The 26,168-nt window shown below is 45.7% G+C and overlaps 1 protein-coding gene across 4 annotated transcripts in view; it reads left to right on the top strand.

Moving 5' to 3' along the window:
• The window catches only part of SPEG (striated muscle enriched protein kinase), a 2,620,794-nt gene that overhangs the window by 2,535,182 nt on the left and 59,444 nt on the right, over positions 1 to 26,168 (top strand). For all 4 annotated transcript variants that reach the window (XM_069616880.1, XM_069616879.1, XM_069616881.1 and 1 more), the window contains one exon: positions 17,765 to 17,840. In XM_069616880.1, the coding sequence (XP_069472981.1) occupies positions 17,765 to 17,840 (76 nt within the window). The remainder of the gene's footprint in view (positions 1 to 17,764; positions 17,841 to 26,168) is intronic.

Raw genomic sequence — 26,168 nt, 5'->3', positions numbered from 1 at the left:
CACCTCAACAACTGAAAAACATAGGGGGATGGAAGTCAGATTGCTACAAAAGATACATCAGACCACAGCTAATATAGCCATCCTCCCTCATTTTTCTTTCCCCTACCCTACAGAAACAGCAGACGAAGGGGGGAACTCTCTCCAATCAGCATGGATAGTCGGCCACTCATTTATCTTCAGGACAGGCCGATGAGCAGAGGAGACCAAAGAAAGGCCACCTTTCAGAAACACCATTGCTTCATGGTGGGGATACAGAGGCCTAGGATGGGCTGAGATCCACGAAGCACTAGCTGAGCTGGTCGCATACAGAGACCCGCCAGAATTTCTGGTCATTCACCTAGGGGGCAATGATCTGGTTTCCATTGGAAGGAGAATTTTATTCGAGGACATTTGCTCCTCCCTAGTAGGCATTTCACACAATTGGAGGGGAACAGAAATATATTTCTCTGCCATCCTACCTAGAAAGAAATGGCAAGGGGCCAACTGCTACAAATCTATAGACATTTCTAGGAGAAAACTCAACAGGGGGCTAGAGAAATTCTGTACAACAAGAGGACTGGGCTTCATAAAGCACCCGGCTATTACACTGGGTGACCCAGATCTTTTTCTCAAAGACAGCACCAATTTATCAAGCCAGGGCATGGAACATTTCTTTTGAGAAATTACAGCAACTCTAGCCTCCATGGGTTGCCACTAGGAGATACTTTCGGGGGAACGCAGTCAGCCGACAACCTGCCCACGTGAGGCGGCACGGGCCAGAGGGGGTAACCCCAGGACCCGGTGCCCAAAAATATGTTACTATTATGATATGTGATTATTGTTATCTCCATAACCATATCTGTACAATAAAAACCTACTGCCTTTTATTGCCAACACTTCTCAACAATGTGTGAGCCAAATTATTCTTGGTGAGGGCATGGGTTCGGCCAATAATTATGCATGCATATGGGTTCAGCAGTTACCTCCGTTCCTTGCACCCACATCCAGGAGCGGGAGCAGGCAGCATGGTTTTTCCACCGCTGCCTCACAGCTTAGCTCCGGCGCTCTGCCTCAACCCGGCTGCATGCAGCAGGCCCAGACAGGGAGCACGGGGTGCCGACAAACGAAAACAGCAGTCGTTTATAGTGGAAACATTTTATTCCGAGTTACCTTCTTTTCGCTGCCACTTGTTTGGAAGGCAACTGAAAATAAAACGTATCTGCCGTAACTGACTGCTGTTTTAATTTGTCCGCACTGCATGCTCGCCGACCTCATGGATATGGAGTACTAGACCAGGAAGGATATATTATATTTACACACAAGAAACAGTAACAACACATTCAAAAAATCTAATTAAAGTGCAACAGATAAACAAACAGCCTAAACACTCTCTTCCAATCTCCAAACAAAAGTTTAAAATAAGAAGAGCTGGGTTACTTGAACACCTCGTCACGCATTAATAATGCTGAACTAAAATGGCTGCCTGGGGGAAAACAAACGCAGACTGCAGATTACATCATACTGACATCACTAACTGGAGATCCAATCAGCTACTAAAGCAGAAAACACTAGACACCCACACCCAGAAGCAAGTCCATGGACAATTTGAAAGCCATTTTACCAAACATGTATCTTTTGTTTTTTTTTTTTTTACTTTTATTTTTGATGACAGAGGCATACAGCATACACACACATCAGAGCATTATACATAAACCTGGTACATTATGCAGAAAAAACACCAAAACATATATGCAGGAGTAGAATGACAGCAATTGAGCAACAACATATCACGGAGCACCAAGTTACCAAATAGTTCATGGAAAAGCTAGGAGGGCTCATCCACCGATGAAGTGTCTTTTGGGCTATTTATGTAGCTATTGAAGGGAGACCATATGTTTTGAGGATGGGAACATGCCGGGAGCATACCCAGGAATTCCTCCTCACAGTTCCGGGACCACGTGAGTAAGTTTAACCATTTCTGGAATGCAGGGGGAATAGGGTTCTTCCAGCTTTGTAGGATACATTTCTTGGCCACTACACAGCCCACATTCAGGAACTTAACAATGTCTTAGCCCCCCCAGACTGCCATACCCCAAACAGAACCCCCAATGGATCGGGGTCCACCACAGTGTCAGTAATCGCAGACAATGTCTCTATGACTTTCCTCCAGAATGTGGCCAGTTCCGGGCAGTTACAAAACATGTGCAGATGATCAGCCCCTTCCGCGCCACAGCGGGGGCAGAGCCGGGGATCAGAACGAGCAAACCTTGAGACTCTACATGGAGTGTAATACAGCTTTTGAGCAATTTATATTGTATGGTGCGGTAGCGGAGGTTTAGAGACACCCTACGATCCAACTCCAGCTCGGAGGCCCAATCATCCTGAGCCCTGGATGGAAGGGGAGAAGCAGCAGACATGAGAAGTTTATACAACGAAGAAACCACCCCACGGGCGCCACCCGAATCAGCAATATAGGCAATCATCAGGGAAGACAGGCCATGTATTCCGTAAAGCGGCGCGGAGACTTTAGTACTGCATAAGCTCCAGAACGGAACCAGAATGTCCCGGCCTCCACGTCTGTGGTGTTATAAATTGCCCCTCTGGATAGAAATCAGTAAGGGCGCGGTATCCCAGAGCCTCCCAGCGTCGGGCCAGGGCGATGTCATGTGTGGGGGAACAGACCGGACATCTGGGAGTTAACTCGAACCCTGGCCACCGGAGAAGTGTACAGCAGCCTAATATATGCTATCAGTTTAGGCCCTATGCCCATAATTTCCAAAACCAACCAAATATATTTCCAAGACACCATGTCAAACGCCTTCTGGGCATCTAGCGTGACCGCAACGGCACTCGTACCCTGGTCAATGCGCGACATGACATTAAGCAGTCTTCTGATATTGTGGGAGGTTGATCTCCTAGGTACAAAGCCTGACTGGTCGTCGTGCACCATATACGACATGACCGGGAGGAAGCGGTTAGCAATCACTTTGGCAAAGATTTTGGTGTCCAAATTCATTAGCGAGAGGGGCCTGTAAGATCCACTTCAAAGGGATTGTGTCCTCCGACGTATTCCTTATCTTTGATAATATGTTTCCAGCTTGCTGGCCTCGGAAATTTTTTCTGTAGAGGGCGCTGCGCGTCGACGTCCGCCGAGTCGATGTCCCTCGACGGCCACCGTATCGGCGCCGAGGTACCATGCCCATAAATAGACACGCGCTGCGTCCGTTGCTCAGTTACGTTTTTCCGCGCTTCGTGGGGCCTCGGAACGTCATTGCTCAGTTCAGTCAGGTCTTCCTTGTGCCAGAGGCTCGCCTGAGAATGAGATCTCTTCATTGGGTACTGAGAAGTCAGTGGTCACAATTTTCAGGGAGAATGTCAGACCTCCTCCGGATTCCAGACAAGGTAGCCCACGACCTTCAATGGTGGGCCTATTCAGAGAACATCTTGAAAGGAGAACTGTTTTGGCAACCATGGCCGGAGATAACAGTAGTCACAGACGCCTCGCTCACAGGGTGGGGAGCCTATGCCAACGACTTGGCCATCAGCGGTCGTTGGTCTCCATCGGAGTCCAGACTACATATCAACCTATTAGAGCGGAGAGCGATCAGACTAGCGCTGAAAGCTTTACTGCCATCAGTACAGGTGAGAAATGTCCTGATAATGACAGACAACACGGTGGCCATGCACTGCCTCAACAAAAGAGGAGACGTAGGATCACTGCCACTCTGCAGAGAGGTAATGCAGCTCTGGTTTTGGGCAATTCGGGAAGGAATCTCTCTATCGGCAGTCCACCTAGCCGGAGAGAAGAATTTGACAGCGGACGCTCTGAGCAGGCAGAGCACAGTCTCCCACGAATGGGAGCTAGCTCAGGAAGTCCTTCAAGAGATCTTCGCCCTTTGGGTAACCCCTCAGGTGGATCTGTTCGCCACAAGCACCAACAGGAAGTGCGATCTGTTCTGTTCAAGGGAATTTCCCCCCAGAGGAGCTCTAGGAGACACGTTCGTAGTGGACTGGGAGTTTCCACTCCTCTACGCGTTTCCACCAGTCCCTGTTATTCCTCAAATGATCAGGAGGTTGAGAAGATTCCGGAAAACCATGATCCTAATTTCCCCGGACTGGGCCAGGAGAACGTGGTACGTGGACCATCTGTCCTTCAATCCGTCTTCCACTCAAAGAGAATCTTCTCTCGCAGAAGGGAGGTCAGGTACTCCATCCAGACACCAGAACCCTCAACCTTCACGCTTGGCTTCTGAAAGGTTGAGGTACAAGGATTGGGATCTCCCTGATGACGTCATGGAGGTGTTGCTTTCGGCCAGAAGACCAACAACAAAGTCTTTATACCGCTGCCGTTGGAACAAGCTTTGCAGCTGGTGTAGGGAAGAGAATATCGACCCTTTTTCATGTGGTACACCAACGGTGTTATCGTTTCTACTCTACTTGGCAAATTCAGGCCTTCAAGTTGGCACTGTAAAAGGCTATCTCGCAGCGCTTTCTATCTTCAAGCGCACTGCAGAGGAACCATCGTATTTCAAAATTCCTCTAGTGGTACAATTTCTCAAGGGTCTAACTAATGTTTACCCCCCAAAACCATTCCAGGTTCCATTATGGGACTTAAATTTAGTCTTAAATTTCTTAATGGGCACTCCATTCGAGCCACTTCACTCTTGCGCATTGAGATTTCTCACACTTAAAACTGTCCTACTTGTAGCACTAACATCTGCTAGGAGGGTGAGTGAGCTACACGCTATCTCCTGTAAACCCCCACATACAATTTTCCACAAGGACAAGGTTGTCCTTCAGGTGAAGCCTAATTTTCTCCCAAAGGTGGTTTCTGAATTCCATATTACTCAGAAAATTACCTTGCCTTCATTCTACCCTCCTCCCCATCTGGGGAAAGAGGAGGAAAGGCTACACAGGCTGGACCCTAGGCGAGCTCTCAGCTTTTACATCAGCAGAATGGCTAGGATCAGGCAAGCAGACCAGCTGTTTGTAGGATACTCAGGTCACAAGTTGGGACTACCCAAAACAAAACAAACCATCTCCAGGTGGATTATCTTGGCCATCCTGGAATGTTATAGACTAGCAGGGAAAGAGCCACCCCAAAACCTCAGGGCTCATTCAACCAGGGGTATCACAGCTTCTTCGGCTCTCCAGAGAGGGGTACCGGTCCGAGACATATGTGCGGCTGCCACATGGTCGTCCGCACATACATTCACAAAATTTTACAATCTGGATTCCTCCACTGCTCAAGAGACCACATTTGGCAAGGCTGTATTACACTTGGTCCATCCCTAAAGGGATACATAACACTATCACTCCCTCCTACAATTACATACCAGTGCTATGGGAGTCTATCAAAGATAAGGAATACGTCGGAGGACACAATCCCTTCGAAGAACAAGTTACTTCTTACCTGGTAACGTTCTTTCGACAGGATGTTCCTCCGACGTATTCCTTATCGCCCCTCCCATCCATCCCCGCAGTGATAACTTCCCTTGTGGTTGCAGCTTTCGCTCCTTCAAGGTTACTAACCGATTCAGGCATGTCTTTTCTTATACTACAAAACGGAACTGAGCAACGGACGCAGCGCGTGTCCATTTATGGGCATGGTGACGTCGGCGCCGATACGGTGGGCATCGAGGGACATCGACTCGGTGGACGTCGACGCGCAGCGCCCTCTACAGAAAAGATTTCCGAGGCCAACAAGCTGGAAACGTATTATCAAAGATAAGGAATACGTCGGAGGAACATCCCGTCTAAAGAACGTTACCAGGTAAGAAGTAACTTGTTCACTCGTCAGTGGGTTTGGCAGGTTTAAGCAAGACCATAATGACGGCTTCATGCAGCGATGGGGGAAGGGTGCCCAATTGGAGTGACTCGTTCCAAACCTCTAGCAATTTAGGGGCCAGAATGGCCACGTGCTCTTGATAAAACTCAGCTGTTAGCCCGTCAGGACCAGGTGCTTTCCCTTTGGGGAATTTGAATATAGCCTCGACTATTTCATCCAGCAAGATGGGGGAATCCAATTGGTCCCTGGTTGCGGGGGAAACAATGGTCGTTGGGATCTGCTCGAGGAGGTTGCGCATTTGGGACTCACTATGCTCAGGGGGTTGGGAGTACAGATCAGAGTAGAAGTCCGTGAAGACTGCCAAAATTTGTTGATCAGACCACTGTTCCACCCCCAGGCTATCCCTGACACTAATGATCTGCGCTTGGCCCCACTCACCCCTGGCCAATGCCGCTAGCGTACTGCCTGGCCTGTCCCCCTCCCCGTATTTACAAGCCGCCTGCGGGCGACTGAAGTACTGAACTTCTCTGGTGGCCTGTTCATGAAAGAATCGGAGTTCCTCACTGATCCGGGAAAGGATGACAGGGTCGACGGTCGCAGGATGAGCACTCACAAGCTCGCGTAATTTGGCTTCTGAGCGGGCAAGGGCAGCTCTTATGGTTTTGAGGACTCCCGCCTCCCTAGATATTGACATTCCCCTGATGAAGACTTTGAAAGCCTCCCACCGTACCCCCAAAGAAGTGGACTGGGGTGTATTGAGCTCAAAATAGGACTGGATGTCGGACAGAATATCAGCCTTGAACACTATGTCCTGTAAGGCCAAGGACTTGAAACGCCATGTGTTAATTGTAAAGGCGGGCATTCCCAATTCCAGGGACAAGTGGACCGGTGAATGATCTGACAGGGTACGTGCCAATATTTTAATTTCCACCACCCTCCCCAGTAAAGTACCAGAGAGAAAGAACATGTCAATTCTGGAGGAGCTGTCGGGCACAGATGAATAGTGAGTATATTCACGCGCCTCCGGGTGCATAATCCGCCATGCGTCACGAATGTCAAGGGTTGCACTATGTGCCAAGAGTCTGCGCGCCACGTTGGAGAGCACTCTGGGGGCTGTGCCCATTCTATCCAGCATAACGTCCAAGATGAAGTTCATGTCCCCCCCCCCCCAGATGATCTGCACCCCAACGTATCCCAGCAATATGGATGCTACCTGGTCAACAAAGTCAGGAGAGTCCACATTAGGGCCATAGGTGTTAACCAGTAAACATTCCCTGTTAGCTATAGCGCAATGCAGGCTGGCCCTTAGAATGTGTTTTCTGCAAAAGCAATATTTTACAGCTGTGCCTGTTGGCATAGGCCATGATTTTACGCGCCTTGGTAAAGTTGCTTAAACCCCGGACATTCCAAGATATCACTGCTGTAGTCATTTCAAAACATTAGGGTACATCCCACAATCGCTGTCAAAACTTACATGATGAATAGGGTACATCCCACAGCCGCTGTTGAAACTTACATAATGGATCTAAAAAGGCCAGACAGAGGTGCCCAGATGTAGTGTATACTGCCGCCACACTGCCCCTGTCTTTTACTTCAACATCCCTCCAATCCCCAACAATACCATCCCCAGCCCTCACTGCCCTTCCCCAACTTGCAGTGGAAAGCCCCCGCCCCCCAATGCAGGTGCCACCAATGTAACCGCCTCTCCCCAAACAGTAGAGGTCAGAGGGCAACATCCAACAGGGATATGCCCCTTTCCATGCCCAACAGGGGCCAACCAGCAGTGACAACCAACAAAGCATAAACGTTGCAATTGCAGCGAGGTGTGCTGTTGCCGTGTGGACGGCTCTTAGAATAACATGTAGGACAGCCAGGGCTGTCAGTAACAAGTTCTGCGGTAGATGGATCCTATGACAGGCCCCCATAGCTGGCCAGCCACTGCAGACAGGCCAATACTGGAGAACGAACCAGGACTGATGTCCAGCCCGCCGCCCCGTGGGGCAATAAAAAACAATATCAGCCGCACCCGGGACAGGTCACAGTCCATCCGGGCACTGAGGGGAGCCTGGTAAGCTAAATTTGCAGTACAGTGTTGTTTCTATGGACATATTCCGATTCTCGGGTTTACTGGAAAAGACAGGTTGCGCAGGGCAATGGCCCATCAAGTTAATCATCGTTGTCGGGGACCCCAGCAGGATTATGGAGTGGTATATGTGCTTCAATGAATTTCACTGCTTCTTCCGGGACGGTAAAAAAGTATAGTTTGCCATTGTAAGTAATTTTGAGACGTGCCGGGAAAAGGATAGCGTATGGAACAATACTTTGCCTAAGCAGCTTCTTGGCTCCAAAAAACTGTCGCCTCTCCTGCTGTACTGCAACTGAGAAGTCTGGGAAGATCCTAATAGTGTGGGACTCAAGGCGCAGGTCTCCCTTCTCCCGAGACAATCGGAGGATGAGGTCTCTGTCCCGATAATTGAGGATCCTGGCTATGATGGGCCTTGGGGTGTCGCCCCGCTTGGGACCCGGTGACAAAGCACGGTGGGCGCGTTCATCTGTAAAATATGGTGACAGAGCCGGGCTACCCAGTAAGTCTTTGAGTAGGGTTTCTACAGCATCCTCCATGCGCCCCTTGAGGGCATTCTCAGGAACCCCTATAATACGCAGGTTGTTTCTGCGAGAGCGCGATTCGAGGTCATCGCACTTTGCTCTTACACTTTTCTTGTCACGGGACAGAGAAGAGACAGTATTCCCCAGTACATGTATCTCGTCCTCATTAGCTGATATCCTGTTTTCAGCATCAGTGATTCTGGTCCCTGCCTGATCCACTCGTGTTTTTAATGAGGCGACGTTAGCGTTGATGTCATCCAGCTTCTCGTGGAAGGAGGCAAAGTTTTTGGCCCTGGATTCCATGAGTGTAGTCAGGTCAGGGGACGTTGCACTGGGACAGTGAGCCACAAACGGCTCCTCCTGCAAGGATGATGCATGGCCCACCTCTCCCCTCGGCACAGCCTTGGTGAATCTATCCATGGCACCCCCCTTGGACGTCCCCCTGGATTTATTTGGCATTGCTGGTGCAGCCCCAGACGCGGCGAGGGCTAGAGGTGCAGTCTTCGGAGGAGGGAGAACGGCCAGAGGACTGGGGAGCAACTGAGCAATAGTTGGCAATGCAGCAACATAAATGCAGTTGAGTTCCGGCAGCAGCAAGGGCGATGTGGCAGCAGCATGCAGAGTGAGACCCCGGGGCCCTCCCCGGGGACATGCGATGGAGGGCACCAGCCCACAGAGGTCAGCAGGTATCAGGAAGTGCAGCAGTTGTATTGTTGGGGGCAGCCCCCCAGCAGGACAATCGGCGTAGGATCAGCCCGGCAGTGTCCACACCAATAAGGGCCCAATCACTGCAGGGCAGAAGCAGAATATTGGCCAGGCACCCAGCACCCACAGGGCCTTCAGACTAAGAACCCGGGCTGCAGGGAAGGTGTTACTGTGGAGCAGTTCTTGCTACAATGGCGGTAGATGCAGGCGAGACAGACGGCAGCAGAGGGAGCGAGTGCCGCGAGAACCGTGTTCTCAGTCCGCCGTGTCTCCCCCCGCTCCTCACCTTATTCGTGCCCGCCCAGGATTCCCAAGCCCGTCAATGCAGCCGGGCCACGGCCCGGCAGCCACACGTGGCCCAGGAGGAGGGGCTCCAGCCCCGGGTGTAGGGGCGGCGGCCGGGGCATGCTCCAGCGATGGCCCAGGCAGCCGAGTGAACACGGAGAGGTACGTCCCAGGGGGGCCGCCGTTGCCAGGAGCCCAGATCCAGCACCTCAGACGGGCCTCAGATAACTCCGCTGGGTGCTCAATAGGCGAAGCGGAGCAGGCAGGCTGCCAGTTTCGCGCTCCACTGCGCTCAAAGTGTGCCGGAGCACAAGGGGAAGGAGGCGGGGGGCGAACCCACGCCGGAGCCTCGGCGAGTCCGCAGGCCTCCAACGAAGGGGGCCCGCAAACGGGTCTCCAGACAGCGAATCGAGTCGGGATTTTGCCAGGTGCAGCCTGATACAAAGGGGCAACTCTCCAGCCTCAGCAAGAGTATGCAAGGTGCCAGTGGACGCAGATGCAGGCGGATGTATGCCGGAGTCACACAGAGCTCTAAGGCTTAAGCAGCCATCTTGGGCTGCTCCACAGCGCCCCCCCAAACACATACCTTTAACAGTAAATTCTTTATTTTGAAAACCAAATACATAAAAATATGTAACATAACAGAAAAGATGCAGTAAATATGTTTAAAAGCATCAATCAAATGAAATAACTTTTTAATAACATTAAAACCTGCCGGATGCCATTTTGGAAGGAAAAATGGCTGACAAATCCACCACACAGTAGAAAATGAGCCAAAGATTGCAAAAAGAGGCATGTCGTGGGTGGAGATAGATGAGTAGGGGCAGAAAATCCCATCCATTTCACTTAGCAATGGGCGTTAAATGGGTGGGACACATAGTGAAACTACTGTGTATCCATCCTCATATGCCAACCTGCATTGAAAAGCATTACAGCAAATCTGCATCCAAAGTCCCCGTTTGAAACTCTCATGTTAAAGCTCTTATTTTAATGACAATAGTTTTGGCTTTATAGGTAGCGCTTTGAGCGCCACCTAATAGCCAAAACTAATCAGTGATGAAACGAAATGTCAGAACGGCAAAATAAATCAGTATTAATTCTCGTCCCCACGTTGTATAGCATGGGGTTAGGTGAACACTTGATGGATGAAATGAACACACTTTGGCTTGCGAACACAGTTCGGCGGCTGGCTCTGGCCATTCAAGTCTGAGTCACAAGTTCATGGATTTAACCTCTCAGGTTCCTCTCACCCAAGTCCAGGTCATCCTTCAAGCTTCTACACAGTTTCAGAAAAACAGTTTCTAAGTATAGTATTTGATCACAGTTCACTATAGGTTCCCCTCCATCGGGGTCAAACCTTTTCTCCTTGATGGGTTTCCCTTACCCAAGCTTTCTTCACATTCCACACTATAGGTTCCCCTCAGTCGTGTTCAAACCTCCTTTCGTATTTTGATTTTGCTGTCGAAGACTTTAGAAGCTGGGAGGATTTTCGCTCTCACCTTCACATAACCACTTCGACCCTCCTTCCACTTTACATATTTTCCTTCAGTTTCAATGTCTTCTAGAAAATGTACTTGTTACGCATAACTTGCTTTTCAAACGGGTCTCCCTCAGCTGGGCTCGGACCCTCCTTTTATTTTTCACACAGGTCTCCCTCAGTCGGGCTTGGAGCGTCTTTGTCTTTAACTTTCAATTCACACACGGTTCTCCCTCAGCCGGGCTGGGACCCTCCTCTCGCTCCCTTGGCAGATTCAACAAAACAAAGTTCAATAGTTCTTGAGCTTTTCCCTTAACACTCATTATTGTTCACTTTCCGCTGCCTCTGTAGCTTTAAAACATTTGACAGAGACTTTCCATTGGGTAATCTCACTTCTCCAGACCACTCAGCAACTTTGTATTTCATATTCACAGTTCTTAACAATGGATTTACTTTCTCTTGCAGCTGATCGGCGCTCGCATAACGTTCATCCCTCGTATACTGTCGAAATTAAACATAGACAGGGCTTTCTTTGCTTCCTTCAACTCACCGGTCGTGTTAAAATGCTTTCTATCTTTCATGCTTTTGACGAAGGAGTCAAGGTTGTTACCACTGCTGCTTCAGTGCCTCCCCAACTATGCCGATCACCAGGGAGGGTGGCTGGTAACCTTGTAGCACTCAGAAGACTCTTTCTCCCTTCCAGCTGGGCTGTCTTGCGTAATCCTCAAGGCCTTTCGGAAATAACAATCTCTCACCGGGGGGTCTCTGGTTTCTTATTGCTTATATGTATTTCTAAATATTTATTGCTAATCAATCTTTTTTTCAATTCCTGAGGAATGTTGCACCTTTGTAACATTTTACAAAATCATCCTTTAATGTAACTGTTGCATGCTTTCTGCTTTGTTTGTAATAGTATGTTTCAGTTTGTATAAAAATATTAGTTTGTAACAAAACTGGCAAGTCTTCTGTATAACCAATGGCCAGAATGTAGCCGCTCTCTGATTCCACCGCCTCCTAAATCCAGCTGCATCTACGCAACCAAAGAACCAGCCAGGAGACTTGGGTACATATCACACTCCCTGCTTATGGATACTAGCTAAAGGCACGGCTACCCACCGATACCATGCAATACTCTAAGAAACTGCACAACATCTCTGCCATTAGAATGCAGCTAAACCCCTTGATTAAAATTCGGCCTACCTACTCACATTATGTATTTCCTGTTCGCACATACTCTCCAGACCATATCTCAGCACCAATCCACTACATGCACAGCACCTATGCCATTAGAATGCAGCTGCTATCCCCCATGATACCCATGCCCTACATGCACTATTCTAAGACACTTTGCACAACACCTCTGTCACTAGAATGCAGCTATCCCCCACAATAGAAATTTGGTCTAGCTGTACAAATAATGTCTTCTCACATACTTTCCAAACTACTTCTCTACACCTATCCACATGCCTGCTCGACATGGGTGACTAACAGGCACTTGGCAACCCCTACTTACCTTCGCATTAGCTCAAATCCACACACATATTCCATAACTCTCTGATAAATTTCCCACACCTGTCCCCCAATGAAGTTCAACCTACAGCATGATGACAGCATATCAATGGTGAAAGGCACTATACAAATGACAATTACATTACATATCAGGAACACATCTGATTGTCTAGGCATTTCTTTACTTTACCATTTTTAGGAGAGCCTTCTTTTGGCCCGTAACAATGCCAATCTTACAAATTTGGTGTTTAGAGAGCATTCATCCACAAACACATCCATCAGGCATCCCATTGGGTCCATCGGTATCTCCTGTTCTTCCAAATCCCTAGTTTCTCACCCACTCTAGCTAGTTCCTTCTAGCTGACCTGCACGTCCAAGTTAGCTGGTAAAGTCAGCTTGCTCGCCTCTGCAATTGGGGCTTGTGTCAGTCCTGGGTGGGTTGATTACATGGTGTGCATATATTCGTAATGTGTGAGACACAATCTCGAACTTATTGATATACTTCAGGTGAGTAGACATATTTCCGACCCATCTTTCTTCCATCAGTCCCTCCTGAATTTCTCATTCACACTTTCTAAAGGCAAGGCCCTCCTTATCTTAAAAGGCTAGCTTTCTTGAAGTTCGCTATATATTGTAGAAATGTCGTTCACTGTGACCGAGCTTGTCATTACTATCTGTGCCATTTAGTTCTCTTGTGGTGACCTAGGAAAATCAACCAGTGTTTATGCATTGTCAACCTAAGTCTGTGATACTTGAATTTCATTTTTAGGGGATACTGTTGTCTCCCGTGCAATGTCTTTTAACACTCTAAACCTGTCCATATCTATTAGGTGCAATGCAATGTATTTATTTATTTGCATGTTATGTTTACATTAAACATGTTTGCAAAACTTGACATATATGGACATGTTCTTTCCCAATCTCTGTGGAATAAGCTTCACTTCTCTGACTATTTGATCCTTGCGTTAAGCATGGTGGTTGGTAATTGGTCGCCCCTTTTTCCTTTACAACAAGGGTTCTAACACATTCCAGTAAAATTGGACCATCGCAATTATCATTGTGATTTGGGTTCCCCCTATTAGAAATCTCCACTAATCTTCCATTGTTAGAGTTCAAGCTTTTTCCACAAAATGTCCAAAATATTGGGTGCGTTTCAAAGTGAAAGCTGGGCAGGTAGTGACTAGATGGAATATATGGTTATCCCATTTCAGGATTGTTTGTTCCAGCCATGTTAGCTAAACTCCTGGATCCATGGTAACCATCAATGACCATGTATTTCAGATGTGTTACTGTGCTGAGAACACAATGGGGTCTCCCATCTTCCATCTAAGGCATCTCCATGCCCAATAGGTGCTTTCTAATGGGTTAATGCCAGACAGAGCTTTCGCAGATCTGCCCTGAACAGATGAGTTGAGTTGTATGCTTGTTTCATTCCGACATGGGGATAGTGTCCTTCTTCTATGATCCAGTATACTACTAAATGTGCCTATCTGACCCAACAGTATTCTCTAAGTTTGGGTACAGCCATTCCTTTCTTATCATAAGGCCTAGTCAGTGTTTCTCATCTTACCCAAGACAAGTCAAACCCATTAGCCGGATCAGCTGTGATCCTAACTCCCAGGTATTTTACTGTATCTGGTGACCATCAAACTCCCAAGTGTATAGGTGTGAGGCTGGCTGCTTTGCTAATGAAAGCAGCCTTTGAAATCATATGATACATTCTTTTTCCTCCATTCATCCTTGAAACCATGATTTAGTCATTTTTGTTTTACAGTAGGCAAAAGTGATATGTTCTTAGATAATGTGCTGCCCTGTTGATGTAGTGACAAAGAAAAATGGTCTACGCTGTAAACAACTAAATTCATTGTATGAAGTTACATTTTTTTAGATGAATCATATCATGCAAAAAGCCACGGATAGTATCTCAAATATTCAAAGAGTAATTTTATATGAAATAGAAAATTACATGTGTCATTATTGTACATACAAAGCAATAGAAACAAATAATATATTTGCATGACAAAATAGACAAAATACAAGGTAAAACAGTGACAAACAATGACAAAAAATATATATACAAGCAATATATCTGGAATTCATTCTTTTCAGTCCATATTATTGTAGCTTAGTACTTCAAAGGGTATTTATAAAATGTCCCTGATTTGGCATGATAAGTAAATGTTCATGCTCTCGGTCTGCCTCCGTGTGTGTCAAAATCTTAATTTTTACAATGCCCCTTCCTTTACGATGGGCATATGAGCATGTTTGGGCGCGCCAACTGTTTGTTAGCTTGAGGTGTAGACAGTAAACATCTCTATTCTGGGTTTCTGAAAAAGACTACTATGGTCTGAGTACAAACATCCTGAGTAAGATCATTACTGTTCTTTTGAGGTGGCCCAAGATGATTGTTCGATGTCAACTTTGATGGACATTAACTGCAGCATGTGTCGGGAGAGAGGTGTTGTGAGGAGTGACCTCTGCTTCCCAATTGAGCAAGTTATTTTATTAAATTAATTCTCTTCTTCAAAAGAATTTGATTCTGAATGCACTCTTCCCTCACATAAGTTACAAGATGAGTACGTTCTTCAAGCAAAATCTCCAAATGGAGATACCGAGTTCCATGAGAGTATGCACTAATCAGATTCTGTGATTGGACTTATATGTTTAAAAAATTATCTGAATAATAGGATTTAATATTTGTAGGAATTGTAAACCTGAAATGGGGATTTTCTAACATTCAGTACTTCTTCCTTGTTCAGGGATAGAACCGCAGTCTTTGGCATGAATTTGCAATAGCCCTAACACTGACACCATTATAAAGATAGTTCACAGTTCATGTTATCTTGATTCCTAACAGCAAAAAGAGGTGAACTTTGTTTACCTCAGGATATGAAATGTACGTGTACAACATGTAAAGGGACTCATATTCGTATTTGAAACAAGGCTCATGAAGGACACTAGCATGGAAAGCAATTAAGCACAAAAAAATCCTGAGAGAAAACCATACAAGGAAACAGCTAAAATGTATTTGCTACAGACCTGGGAATCGATTAATAAGCCAAAGAAGATAAATAGCGAGTCAGCGAAAGCCTAGCTGACAGAAGTTGCAAGATTGAGCCTGATGTCGATACCAGCCAGAAACAAACAGAAATCGATGAGAACCAAAAATACAACCCAAAGGCGAAGAAGAGTTTGTGAGAGCTATAGTACATGTGAAGACTCTCAGTTTCACAAAGTAAAGTCAAGAGTTAACACAGAAATATCAGCCATCGGCACATGGGCAAAGTAGTTTTATCCTAAGGCCCTCAATTCAGTAACCTCACACTGTTACACCTTTAGCATGAGGACTGGGCAAGCGGAATGCCAAAGCCATCCATTCGAGGGTCACGCCATCATCTACTGTACTCCTTAGTATGAGAATCAGATATAATGCTTGTGAATTCAAAAAAGACTGAGGGGCAACCACAGAATGCCATTCACAGTAGCAGTAGCCCCAATCTCAAACCCCAACCTTTCAAGCTCATAAAGCAGTGAGAATCAAGCAAGGATGACCATGTTAGGGAGCATGTCCCACAGCACAGAGAAAGCTGAGTACCACTTGATAGAAAGAGTAGTAAACCGAAATCTGTCTAGCAGAGCTGAAGAAGAGCTGAGACCAAACCAGAATCTGACCACAAGGTGTACATGTAAGATTATTGAAGGTTATATCGAACCCAACGTTCCAATGACCAATCCCTGTAATCTGCATGCATTCCAACGATTTCCATTTTTTACCATTTTGACCCTTGCTGGGTTGTTAAATTTGTTTTTCTCCCTTTCCTGCTGTGGCCAAACTCCGAATGTGACATGGCATACTTGTTTCATGTGATCTTTTGCCTGGTTTAGCACACCACACAAACCTGTACCCCACATTTCTAATGTCTTGCATTTCAATACTCCTTCATACCAAAAACCGATCTGGTTTCGCATGAGGACTAAGAAGCATACTAAAGCTTCACCTGGCCTTTATGGTGCTGATCGGGGCTGAGAGGAACGTATACAGTTATTTCTGATTTAATGTTTGCATGTACACACATAATAACTTGCGTTTGTATTCATTAGGCCTCATTACACGGTATGCGGTAACCATGGCGCTCGCCATGGTTGCCGCTGGTATTTTACCGTGTCCGCATTGGTGGATGGCGGAATTACCGCCCTACTCCAAGATGAGCGGGGGTGGTAATTCCCCATTTACCCAGGAACTTCCCCTTTCCGATTTTTGCGGGCCCGTTCCTTAACGGCTGCTAAAACCAGCCGTTGAGGTCGGGTCCGCCTAAGGGTGCTCGTAGTAGGGCAGTAAGGGTTTATCGGTACCGGTGCCCTTGCCGGTACCGGTAAACCCTTACCGCGTTCCGTGTAATGAGGCCCATTGACTGTAAATTTAGTTTTGTCATTACAATTAAATGTTAATATTGTATATGTAATTATGGCATTGCACAAAAGACTACTAGAAACCGGATGCTCTCTCTGGGTCCCACTGTCACCCATTGTGTCCCACTGACCAGACACTCCCTGGCACTCTCATTTATAGACAAACAGTAGCGCATTGTGAAGCACTGTACACTGACACTGGTGTTATATAAAAGCTCCATAGAAATAATATCATAGAGTAGTCTCTCGTCTGGTCTTGAATGAGCGTTTTCAGGAAGTATACCTTCACTGTTCATCTGTCTGCTTCCTCCTTCACGTGTTCGTTGTCGTGTTATATCACCTCTTCTTTTCTACCTGCTCTTCTCATCTGTAAGGGTCCTTCAGATTCCTCACCACTGGGTTATGGAATGCGCTGCCTTGACAGGAAATATTGCAGATCTTAGTTTTCAAAAGGCCATTGAAAAATGTTCCTTTTTACATCATACTTCGATGCCTAGGCTTCTCAAATGACAAAACAGCACCCTCTGGTATGACTGTCAGCAGCACCAAGAGGCAACTTGTAGCGATAGAGAGCTTTATAGAACACACAACAATGCATCAAGTGAGAACCCTTTCATTATCTGTCGTTTGGCACTAGCGATTATCTAGACTCATTCTTTATTCATTGTGTGTATTTTTCATAATCACAAACCTCAAAACTATATTTGTTCAGATGCTTTTGCTCACAATGTATATCCACCCTGAATCCAAAATTCTTTGATTGAAGACATTCCTGGCTTTGCTTGATGTGAAGAGATACCCTAATAATTACCTAATACTAGTATCTGTTACAGTATAATGATAACGTTGGTGTATTTTGATTCTTATGTGTTTGGGGGTTATTGGGCTATGGTGGTGATTATGTGGATTGGTGCACAGCATGCAAGGTATATTGCAGGTGTGGGGAGAGGCGAAACAACCTACTTCTCCTAAATGTTTACCCTTTTATGTCTCCTTCTCACCAGCGCCAGAAATGGTGAAGGCAGATCCAGTGGGCTCTGCTGCGGACATTTGGGGTGTGGGAGTCATCACGTACATAATGTGAGTACAGGAGCACAAAACCAAACTGTATTTTTACTTTTGGAGCACTACTGTGTAGTTGTATTCGTAATAATTACACACTGAATGCCTAGAAGCCTCTCTGAATGCCATCATGTATATAAACTACCATTGATAAAGCTAATTGTTTTGTGTGATACATAGGCACTGGTATCATGTTTCAAGGTACTCGCACCATTCGTCAGCTATTGCCATCATATTCCCATGTCGGATGCTCTGGTACTAATATCGTAGGTTACTATGTTATAGCAAGCAGTGTCATCAAAGGATGAATTGTTCACACCATTCTAATGTTTTGATATGAAATCCCAAGGACTTGCACCATTTCCAAGTATTGCCTTCAAAACTCAAGTTTCTCTTTCATCCTGGCTGTCCCTCCTTCCCAACTGGTTGGGGAACGCCTGCATCCGCAGGTGGCCCGGAAAAGCTGACTGCAAAAGATAGCTGTCACTTTAAGAACTTTTGAAGGGGTAGGGCCTACGTCACGCGTGCCTCCCTCTGTGCGCTGGGCCCACACCTTACCCCTACTTCACCAACGTTCCACATCCAGTTCCTGTTTTTCCGCCTACTCGGACGGTCAGAATTTTGCTGCGCTGCGACTCCATCCTTTCTGGGGCGTTACTTTTTGCTGTCCATCCCTTAGCGATTGTTTCTTCGTTTTTATTTTTACAATTTGCGTGGCCTCCCTCTACGTATGCCGGATGTGACAGGATTCAATCAGTGCATCCGTTGCTGGAAGTATTTCTCTGCGGCTGATCCCCATCATGCCTGCGTCCGCTGTTTGGGTATACATCACCCAGTGAGTACCTGTGTCTTTTGCTGTGGGATTCACCCGTGGTCTTTGCAGACTCGTCTTCTCTCCATGTCACAGCTGGGACCGGTACCGAAGATGACCGAAGTCTTCATATGGAAAAGGAGGCAGGGCCGACATCGGTAAGAGGGAGACTGTAACTTTGGCACCCAAGGGAAGACTGCCTCCTCAGATATGAGGTGTTCATGGGACCGTTCAAGGGGAAACCCTGGGCGTGTTCACCTGAGAGTACCTCTGGGTAGGAAAGCACTAGTACCTCCTGGTGGGAAAGTGTTAGTACCTACAGGTGGGAAAAGGTCTGACAAGATCCACCCGGTACCGGAAGAGTTATTTACACCAGATAAAATAACGACTGTACCAGGGAAACCTTCTACTGCCTTGTAAACCAAACATGCAAGAATTCATGCAAAGAGGCCCTTGCCTCTAGGGTTCACTCGGTCCATTCCGATTCCCCTTTATAGGATAAACCCAAGTCAGCTTCTGCATGTAAAACTTCTGGTTCTTCGGTAACGAAAGACAAAGTTCTTTCCTATACAACCACAGTGGAGCCCTTAAGCTCCTCGATACCGAGAACATCACATGTCCTCTCACAAGAGGCATAAACACTCTCACTCGAGATCCAGTCCAGTACTGACCTATAAAAAAGCACTAACTGAAGAAATCTCCTATGGCATCTGTCTTAGACTCGGTACCAGACAGTCAGAAAGATAATTCTAGTCTAATTTCTGACTCGGATGACTTTGATGCTTCCACATTATTTATAGTTCCACCGGAACAATTATTCAGCACTCCTGTGACAGTTCATTCACTTTACATTTTGCCACAATTTTCTCCTCAGTCTGATGACAATTTGGTTTAACCTACTCAGGTACCAGCACAATCTGGACCACAGCTGGTTTTAACCAATATCCAGGTGCCTAGGCCCGTGTTTTTTAACATCTACAATCCAAACCAGCCACCTAACAGGGCTGACTCTTCTACTTCCCCTTTCAGACTAGACGAGCATCAACCTGGCACTTCTCAAATGGCGAAAGACATCACCAATACAGTGCTGGAAACCATGCTTTCTGAGCCCTTCCTAGAAGTTCTGGCTCAACGCATTAAAGACAAAATGTCACCTACTTTACCTCAGGGATCAGTGCCCACCGATCCTAATCCTGAGTCAATCACGGTATCAGTGGACAACGAGGACTCTGCTCCTCTGTCCAAGAAACAAAAAATGTCCAAAGACTCTGACTCAGATTCGGATGACAACACCACTCAGTCACCATCTAAGGTGTTTCATTACATTGTGACGAAAGTCATGAAAGCACTAGAAATCCTCCGTAAGGATAAGCCTGAAACGGCGGGTGTTCTGGGGAAACTGCCATCTCAGCAGTCGAAAGTACCACTTCTCATGAAATTGTCTGTTCTAGAGCAAGCTCTAGCTCATTGGGGTAAGCCTCATTCCGATCCACACATCTCCAAAGCTCCAGATAACAAAAAGAAGGTGCCTAAGAAGGAACACTTCATACTTATGGGAATTCTTCCTGCAGAATCAGCGGTAGTTTCCGCTGCACTAGGCACAAAGGGTAAAGGCCCTTCTCCATCTCCTGCTTCAGTTCTGTATACAAATGACAAAGCATGGGAAACTCAAGGTAAGAAATCTTACACTAACTCTACCTTACAACTCAGGCAGGTAAACACTGCTACAGTTTTTGCAGGATTTAATATCCTTAATTGGGAAAATCTTGAGCGCTTTACCGACATGCTCCCTCAGGAGGCTGCAGACACATTTTTATTCTGGATTTCGGAGGGTAGAGAAGCGGCTATCCAGCTTCTCCAGTGGTTAGAGGCCTCACTAACACAACTGCAAGAGCAGTCACTAGTGTAGTCTGCATGCGTAGACACGCATATTTGTCAGCCTCTTTCCTTTACCAAGATATCCAGGAGAAGGTGCTCGACCTTCCATTTGATGGCAAGACACTCTTTGATCCATCCACGGATGAGGTCCTCCAAAAATGTAAGGCCAGCGTCACAGCCACTAAAACACTTAGCTCAATTTCGGTGAAAAGACCCTATCACCAAAACTTCAAACCACGTACTCAAGGAAATGGTGATTCAGCCACCCCCTCAAAGTCTTATTACTCTTCTAAAAAGAGAAGATATAGACCCAAATCTATGTCGTGACCTTCACCTTCCTCAAATTCTGCACAGGAACAAAAGAAATCTATTGGACTTCCTTCTGGGCATGTGCATACCTTCCGCTCCTACTAGCATCAAGTAGCATACATCCCCGGTAGCAGGAAGGCTGTCCAACTTCCTTGCCCTTTGGAAAACCATTATTCAAGATGAATGGGTCCTAAATTGCCCTTCTGGCTATTCCACCATCCTCTCTCCTCCGAAGCTCCAAAGATCCCCCCTGTAGCTCTTGGAAGAGATCCTAAAACTCCTTTCCTTAGGAGCAATAGAGTTGGGTCTTCAAGAGGAATTAGGTCAGGGATTGTATTCCTGTTACTTTCTGATCTCAGGGAAATCAGGCGGGATCCATCCAATTCTGGACCTCTGAAACCTCAACCAATTTCTGTCAATCGAAACCTTCCACATGGTGACCATTCCTCAGATTCTAGCATCTTTTCATCCAAACGATTGGATGGCATCTATAGATATACAGGATGCTTATCCTCACATCTCCATCTACAAAGATCACCATCAGTTCCTGAGGTTCACCAAGGGAAGGTCTCATTATCAGTTCACATGTCTTCCCTTCATGCTCAGTTCTGCTCCCAGGGTTTTCACAAATGTTCTGGGGTCAGTGGCAGCCTGTCCTCGGTTAAGGACAGTACATCTATATCCTTACCTAGACGACTGGCTTCTCAAGGTCCAGTCTCCGGAGGAATTGCTTCAAAAGATGCAATTAACATACCACACTCTTTTCAAGCTGGGGTTTTCCATAAATGTAGCAAAATCCAAAGTCATTCCTTCGGAAATGTGCCAATGCCTAGAAGCAGTTATATATACTACTATACACAGAGCATTTCAACCCCTCGAAAGGGTGGGAGCTATTCAACAAACCATTGTAAAGTTCAGTACCCACCAGATTCTGACAGCTTGGTGGTTTCAAAGGGTCTTGGGGCTAATGGCGTCTTTTATAAACCTAGTTCCCTTTGCAAGGCTTCATATGAGAAAAGTACAGTGGCATTTTGCTTGCAACTGGAACCAGCTGTGGCATTCAAATTCCAAAACAAGTTCAGGACTCACTACTCTGGTGGAACTCCCAAGAGAACTTGTTAATCAAGTCTCCTTTTCAGTCTCCTCTTCACCAAATAGTTATAACAACAGACTCGTCAGAGTATGTTTGGGGAGCCCATTGTCTAATACTTACAGCACATGGTCTTTGGTCCTCTCAGGAAAAGCAGACAAACTAAGCAGGTTATAGTCTGCTCTGCACGAGTGGGAGCTGAAACCATCAGTAGCAAAGATCATATTTCAGAAGTGGGGCCATCCATCAGTAGAGCTCTTTGCCAACCAGCACAAATCTCGTATGTCCTCAATTTGCATTAAGGCAAGGTCTTGGTCCTCAGTCCCTGGGAGATACTGTACGTCTGGATTGGTGGAACCTAACACTTTATGCGTTTCCACCTCTCCCATTGATACACAAAATATTGCTCAAATTCAGAATGTCACAGAATCTGACAATGATTCTAATAGCCTCGTTCTAGCCTTGCCAGAATTGGTTTCTAGACCTCCACCAATTAGGGATCTTTTGATTCAAGAGAAAGGGCAGGTCCTTCAGCCCTCCCCTCAATTTCTGAACTTGAAGGCCTGGTTCCTGAAAAACTAGCCTTCTCCCACTTACAATTGTTAGAACAAAATATAAACATCATGTCAGCTTCTAGGAAAGATTCTACTAAGAAGCAATATCGTAGCAAATGGTACAGTTCTTTCTGTCACTGGTTCTTGGACCAAGACCTTAACCCTCTAGAGGCTTCTATTGATAATGTGATGTCTTTCATGTCTTATCTAGTTCCCTATGGTGTCAAAGCTATTGGTGCATACCTGAATAGAGAACATAAGTCTTTCTCTCTTTCCAACGAAGCCATTCAAAGGCACTTCGAGGGCCTTCTACACTTGCATCCCCCTATTCGTGAACCTCCACCTCAGTGGAATTTCAACATGGTCTTGTCAGCCCTAATTTGAAAACCATTTGAGCCTATGGCTTCACATGAATTTGCATTTCTAACTTGGAAAAGGGCATTCTTAGTAGCCATTACTTCGGCTAGAAGGATTGGAGAGCTCAATGCTCTCTCCTCAAAGGAACCTTATTTAGTGTTACATAAGGATAAAGTAGTCTTCCGTACGGTCCCCTCCTTTCTACCTAAGGTGGTTTCCTATTTTCATTTAAATCAGGAAATATGTCTTCCCGCCTTTCTTCCTAGACTGCATGCTTCTGCGGCCGAAGAGACATTACATAACCTAGATGTAAGAACTTTAAAAGAAAGGACAAAACGGTTTACAAAAGCAGACCAGCTCTTCATTACTTATGGCGGTCCTTCTCCTGGCAATAAGGCAGCTAAGGCTTCCATCGCCAGATGGGTTGTCTCCTGTATCTCCAAGGCTTATGATATGAAAGGGCTCGCGACTCTGCAGAGACATCAGGCTCATTCCCCTAGAGCCAAGGCAGCAGCTGTAGCCTTCACCAGGCATGTTCCCATTGTAGACATCTGTAAAGCGAATACCTGGGCTACCCCGCTTACCTTTTGCAAGCACTATGCTATGGACACATCTTCTAGAAATTCAGCCAAGAGGTGCTCCGCAACTTTTTTGCCAGAATTCCGTACATGCTGTCTCCTCCACCCTTACTTCTCCTAAGGCTTTTTAGTCTGGTCACAACCAGTTGGGAAGGAGGGAGAGCCAGGGCGAAAGATAAATGAAAAATTACCTTCATGGTGATTCAGGTTCTCTTAGGCCAGGCGCTTCCTCCTTCACAACGCCTACCCAGCCATACCCTAGAGTAGCAGGATTGGTCCCCTTGCATGTGTTTATGTGAATAATCTTTCAAAACTTTTGTATATCTACAATTGCTTTGATGGTTTGTGGTCAGTCCTTAGCACAAATTCAACTACCTGGAGAAACATGTGCCATTTTTTCACAGCCCACTTTATAGCCATCATCTTTATCTCATCTCAAGTCTTCATAGTGACCTGGATGCAATACTATTATCTTGTTGGTTACGTATTCGCTAGCATATGTGGTAATAACTGAATCAACCTCTTCTGTCCTCCAAATGGGACATCCTTGCTGAGGAATTTATTGGACCTAGGCCCAGAATCCTGAGTGGTTTAGCCCGTTCCACATTTCCTGCACATTTCCTCCAGGCCTTATCAGGGCAATCCATTTTTCTCTGCTGCACTGGAAGGATGCACTTAAAGCAGGTCGCCATAGATTAGATTAAAATATGTTTCCTATACCTTGTAAATTAGGTTTTAAAAATGGTTGCTTCTGCACCGTACAGGTGCCATTTGTAGATCAGGCTCCCATCATTCCAATGTGTTTAAAATACCTTATTTGTTCTCCCATCTGACTGATACTTATGAATTTTGTGATACTTATGAATTTTGTACTGCTTAAGACACTAGAAGTATCAAAGCACATTTGCATTGTTTAAGCAGAGTTTTTATAAAAAAAAACTACTGTGGAGTCCCTTTGCTCCTGGTTCTCCTTTTACCCAGACTGTGTTTTGAAGAGAAAGCCATCAATGTTACTCTTTCTTGAAAGTTCCAGACAGATTAATTTCAAAGGCACAATTTGGGTTATTGGAGTCTGGCAGAAACAATTTCTCGGAGGTACTGGGGATCTTTCTTAGAGGACGCCCCAGAAATGTGTTAGGGACATTATCAAGCTCTCAACTCTCAAATTCTTCACTTTCTCAATAAAACGAGAAGCAGCATAAAGTTGGTTTGGCTTTTTGTCATTCTTGTCAACTGGAGCGTGGTTGAGACTCACAGCTGCAAGCCCTCTGGTGCCACGATTCTCTGTTGTGCAGGTAAGCTCTGAGCCAGAGCCACTATCTGCTTCAACTGAACTGGTGTCATGTGCTTAAGGGCCTTATTTACCAGTTCCAAAGCGGGAATACTATTGCACAGCGAGCAGCACTTATAGTGCTGGTGGGGTGCACTGCTGTTCACTTCTCTAGTCAGCTCCACTGAAAACAGACTGGTACCACTGGCAAGTATATATTTCAATTTAGCACAGTTATCTCTGGGTTTACTGTATGAAAACTGCACAGATGCTCATAAGGCTCAGTTAAGAGTGAAGACTAAATGTCTTTGACAAGATCAAGGACAACATTAAACAAAGTTATATTCCGGAAGCTTTAAAAAATCGAGCAGAAACAGATGTCAGGAAGTCTTCCCTGCTGCCCAATTTATCTCCTCAGTTGTTTCCACCTTCGATGGATACTTGGCTGAGTATGGAAAAGTAAGCCTTTAGTCATCAAAATGTACATAGAAAGCCAAATAAAAATAAAACAATTGACTTTCTTTGTTCCACTCATACTGCCTGTAGCTCTCCAATCTTTGAGTAAAGGCTCTTATATTTCTGACACTCTATAGGAAACCATTCTGCCATTTGGTGATCAATCTATTGCATCTAATCTGACTGATTTAATAGTAGAATGTTCAGCTGTTCCTTCTAACCAGGTTCTGCCTAATGTTCCTTTTCAGCATACAAACATACTACCAGTGGCCTCCTCATGTACTGGAATCTTTGACTATACCATTTTTCAGTTTGGTTGATGTTAGTGATGATTAGGACATTTTGCATATTTGTATGTTTCATGCTAAGTTGCAAAAAGCGCTTGCATAAATTCAAGTTAAAATCCTATCTATTTGCTATTCAATCTTCTGGATTACTTGCCTCAGTGGTGCCTCATTATGAAGGGTGTACTTGCATTTAGTTGCATGATTCCATCATTTCTCTAGTATTTTAATCATTTAAAAACCAGAACCCCCTACGTCTCTCTCTAATGCACAGAACAATAAATATGGAGCTCAATCCAAATGTGTGCTTTTGTGCATCCTACAGCCCAGTCATGTATAGTGGTGGTAGCCCTGAGAACCTGGCATGCCCTTCTTCTTCCAGTGTCACGCTACCAGATATAGAAGAAACATTCTTGGATTCTACTAAATAAATGGTAACATAGTACATCCTTAACTCTCAGAAAGGCATATTCTTGGTCTGTTATGGCTCATTGTGAAATGAGCGTTGTTATCTCATGGGCATTATTCCTAAGAGATTCGAAGCTCCCGATACAAGCAAGACGACTTAACCAGGTCACACACTCAACACTGATTACCTCATTTGATGAAAGAAGTTCCAGATAGAACTGTGAATTTTCCCTTTGATGGATAAATGCCTTTTATTTCTTCAACAAGTGAGTTTATGAATATCTGTAAGACTGATGGAGTGGCTGCCAAAACTCTATTCATCATTTTCTGCAGTTCACATCAGAGTCTTCA

The sequence above is a fragment of the Ambystoma mexicanum genome, chromosome 9 (genome assembly GCF_040938575.1).
Source record: "Ambystoma mexicanum isolate Mex_15411 chromosome 9, UKY_AmexF1_1, whole genome shotgun sequence".
NCBI lineage: Eukaryota > Metazoa > Chordata > Amphibia > Caudata > Ambystomatidae > Ambystoma > Ambystoma mexicanum.
The sequence above is the reverse complement of the archived record's forward strand: the minus strand, read 5'-3'. Positions and strand labels throughout refer to the sequence as shown.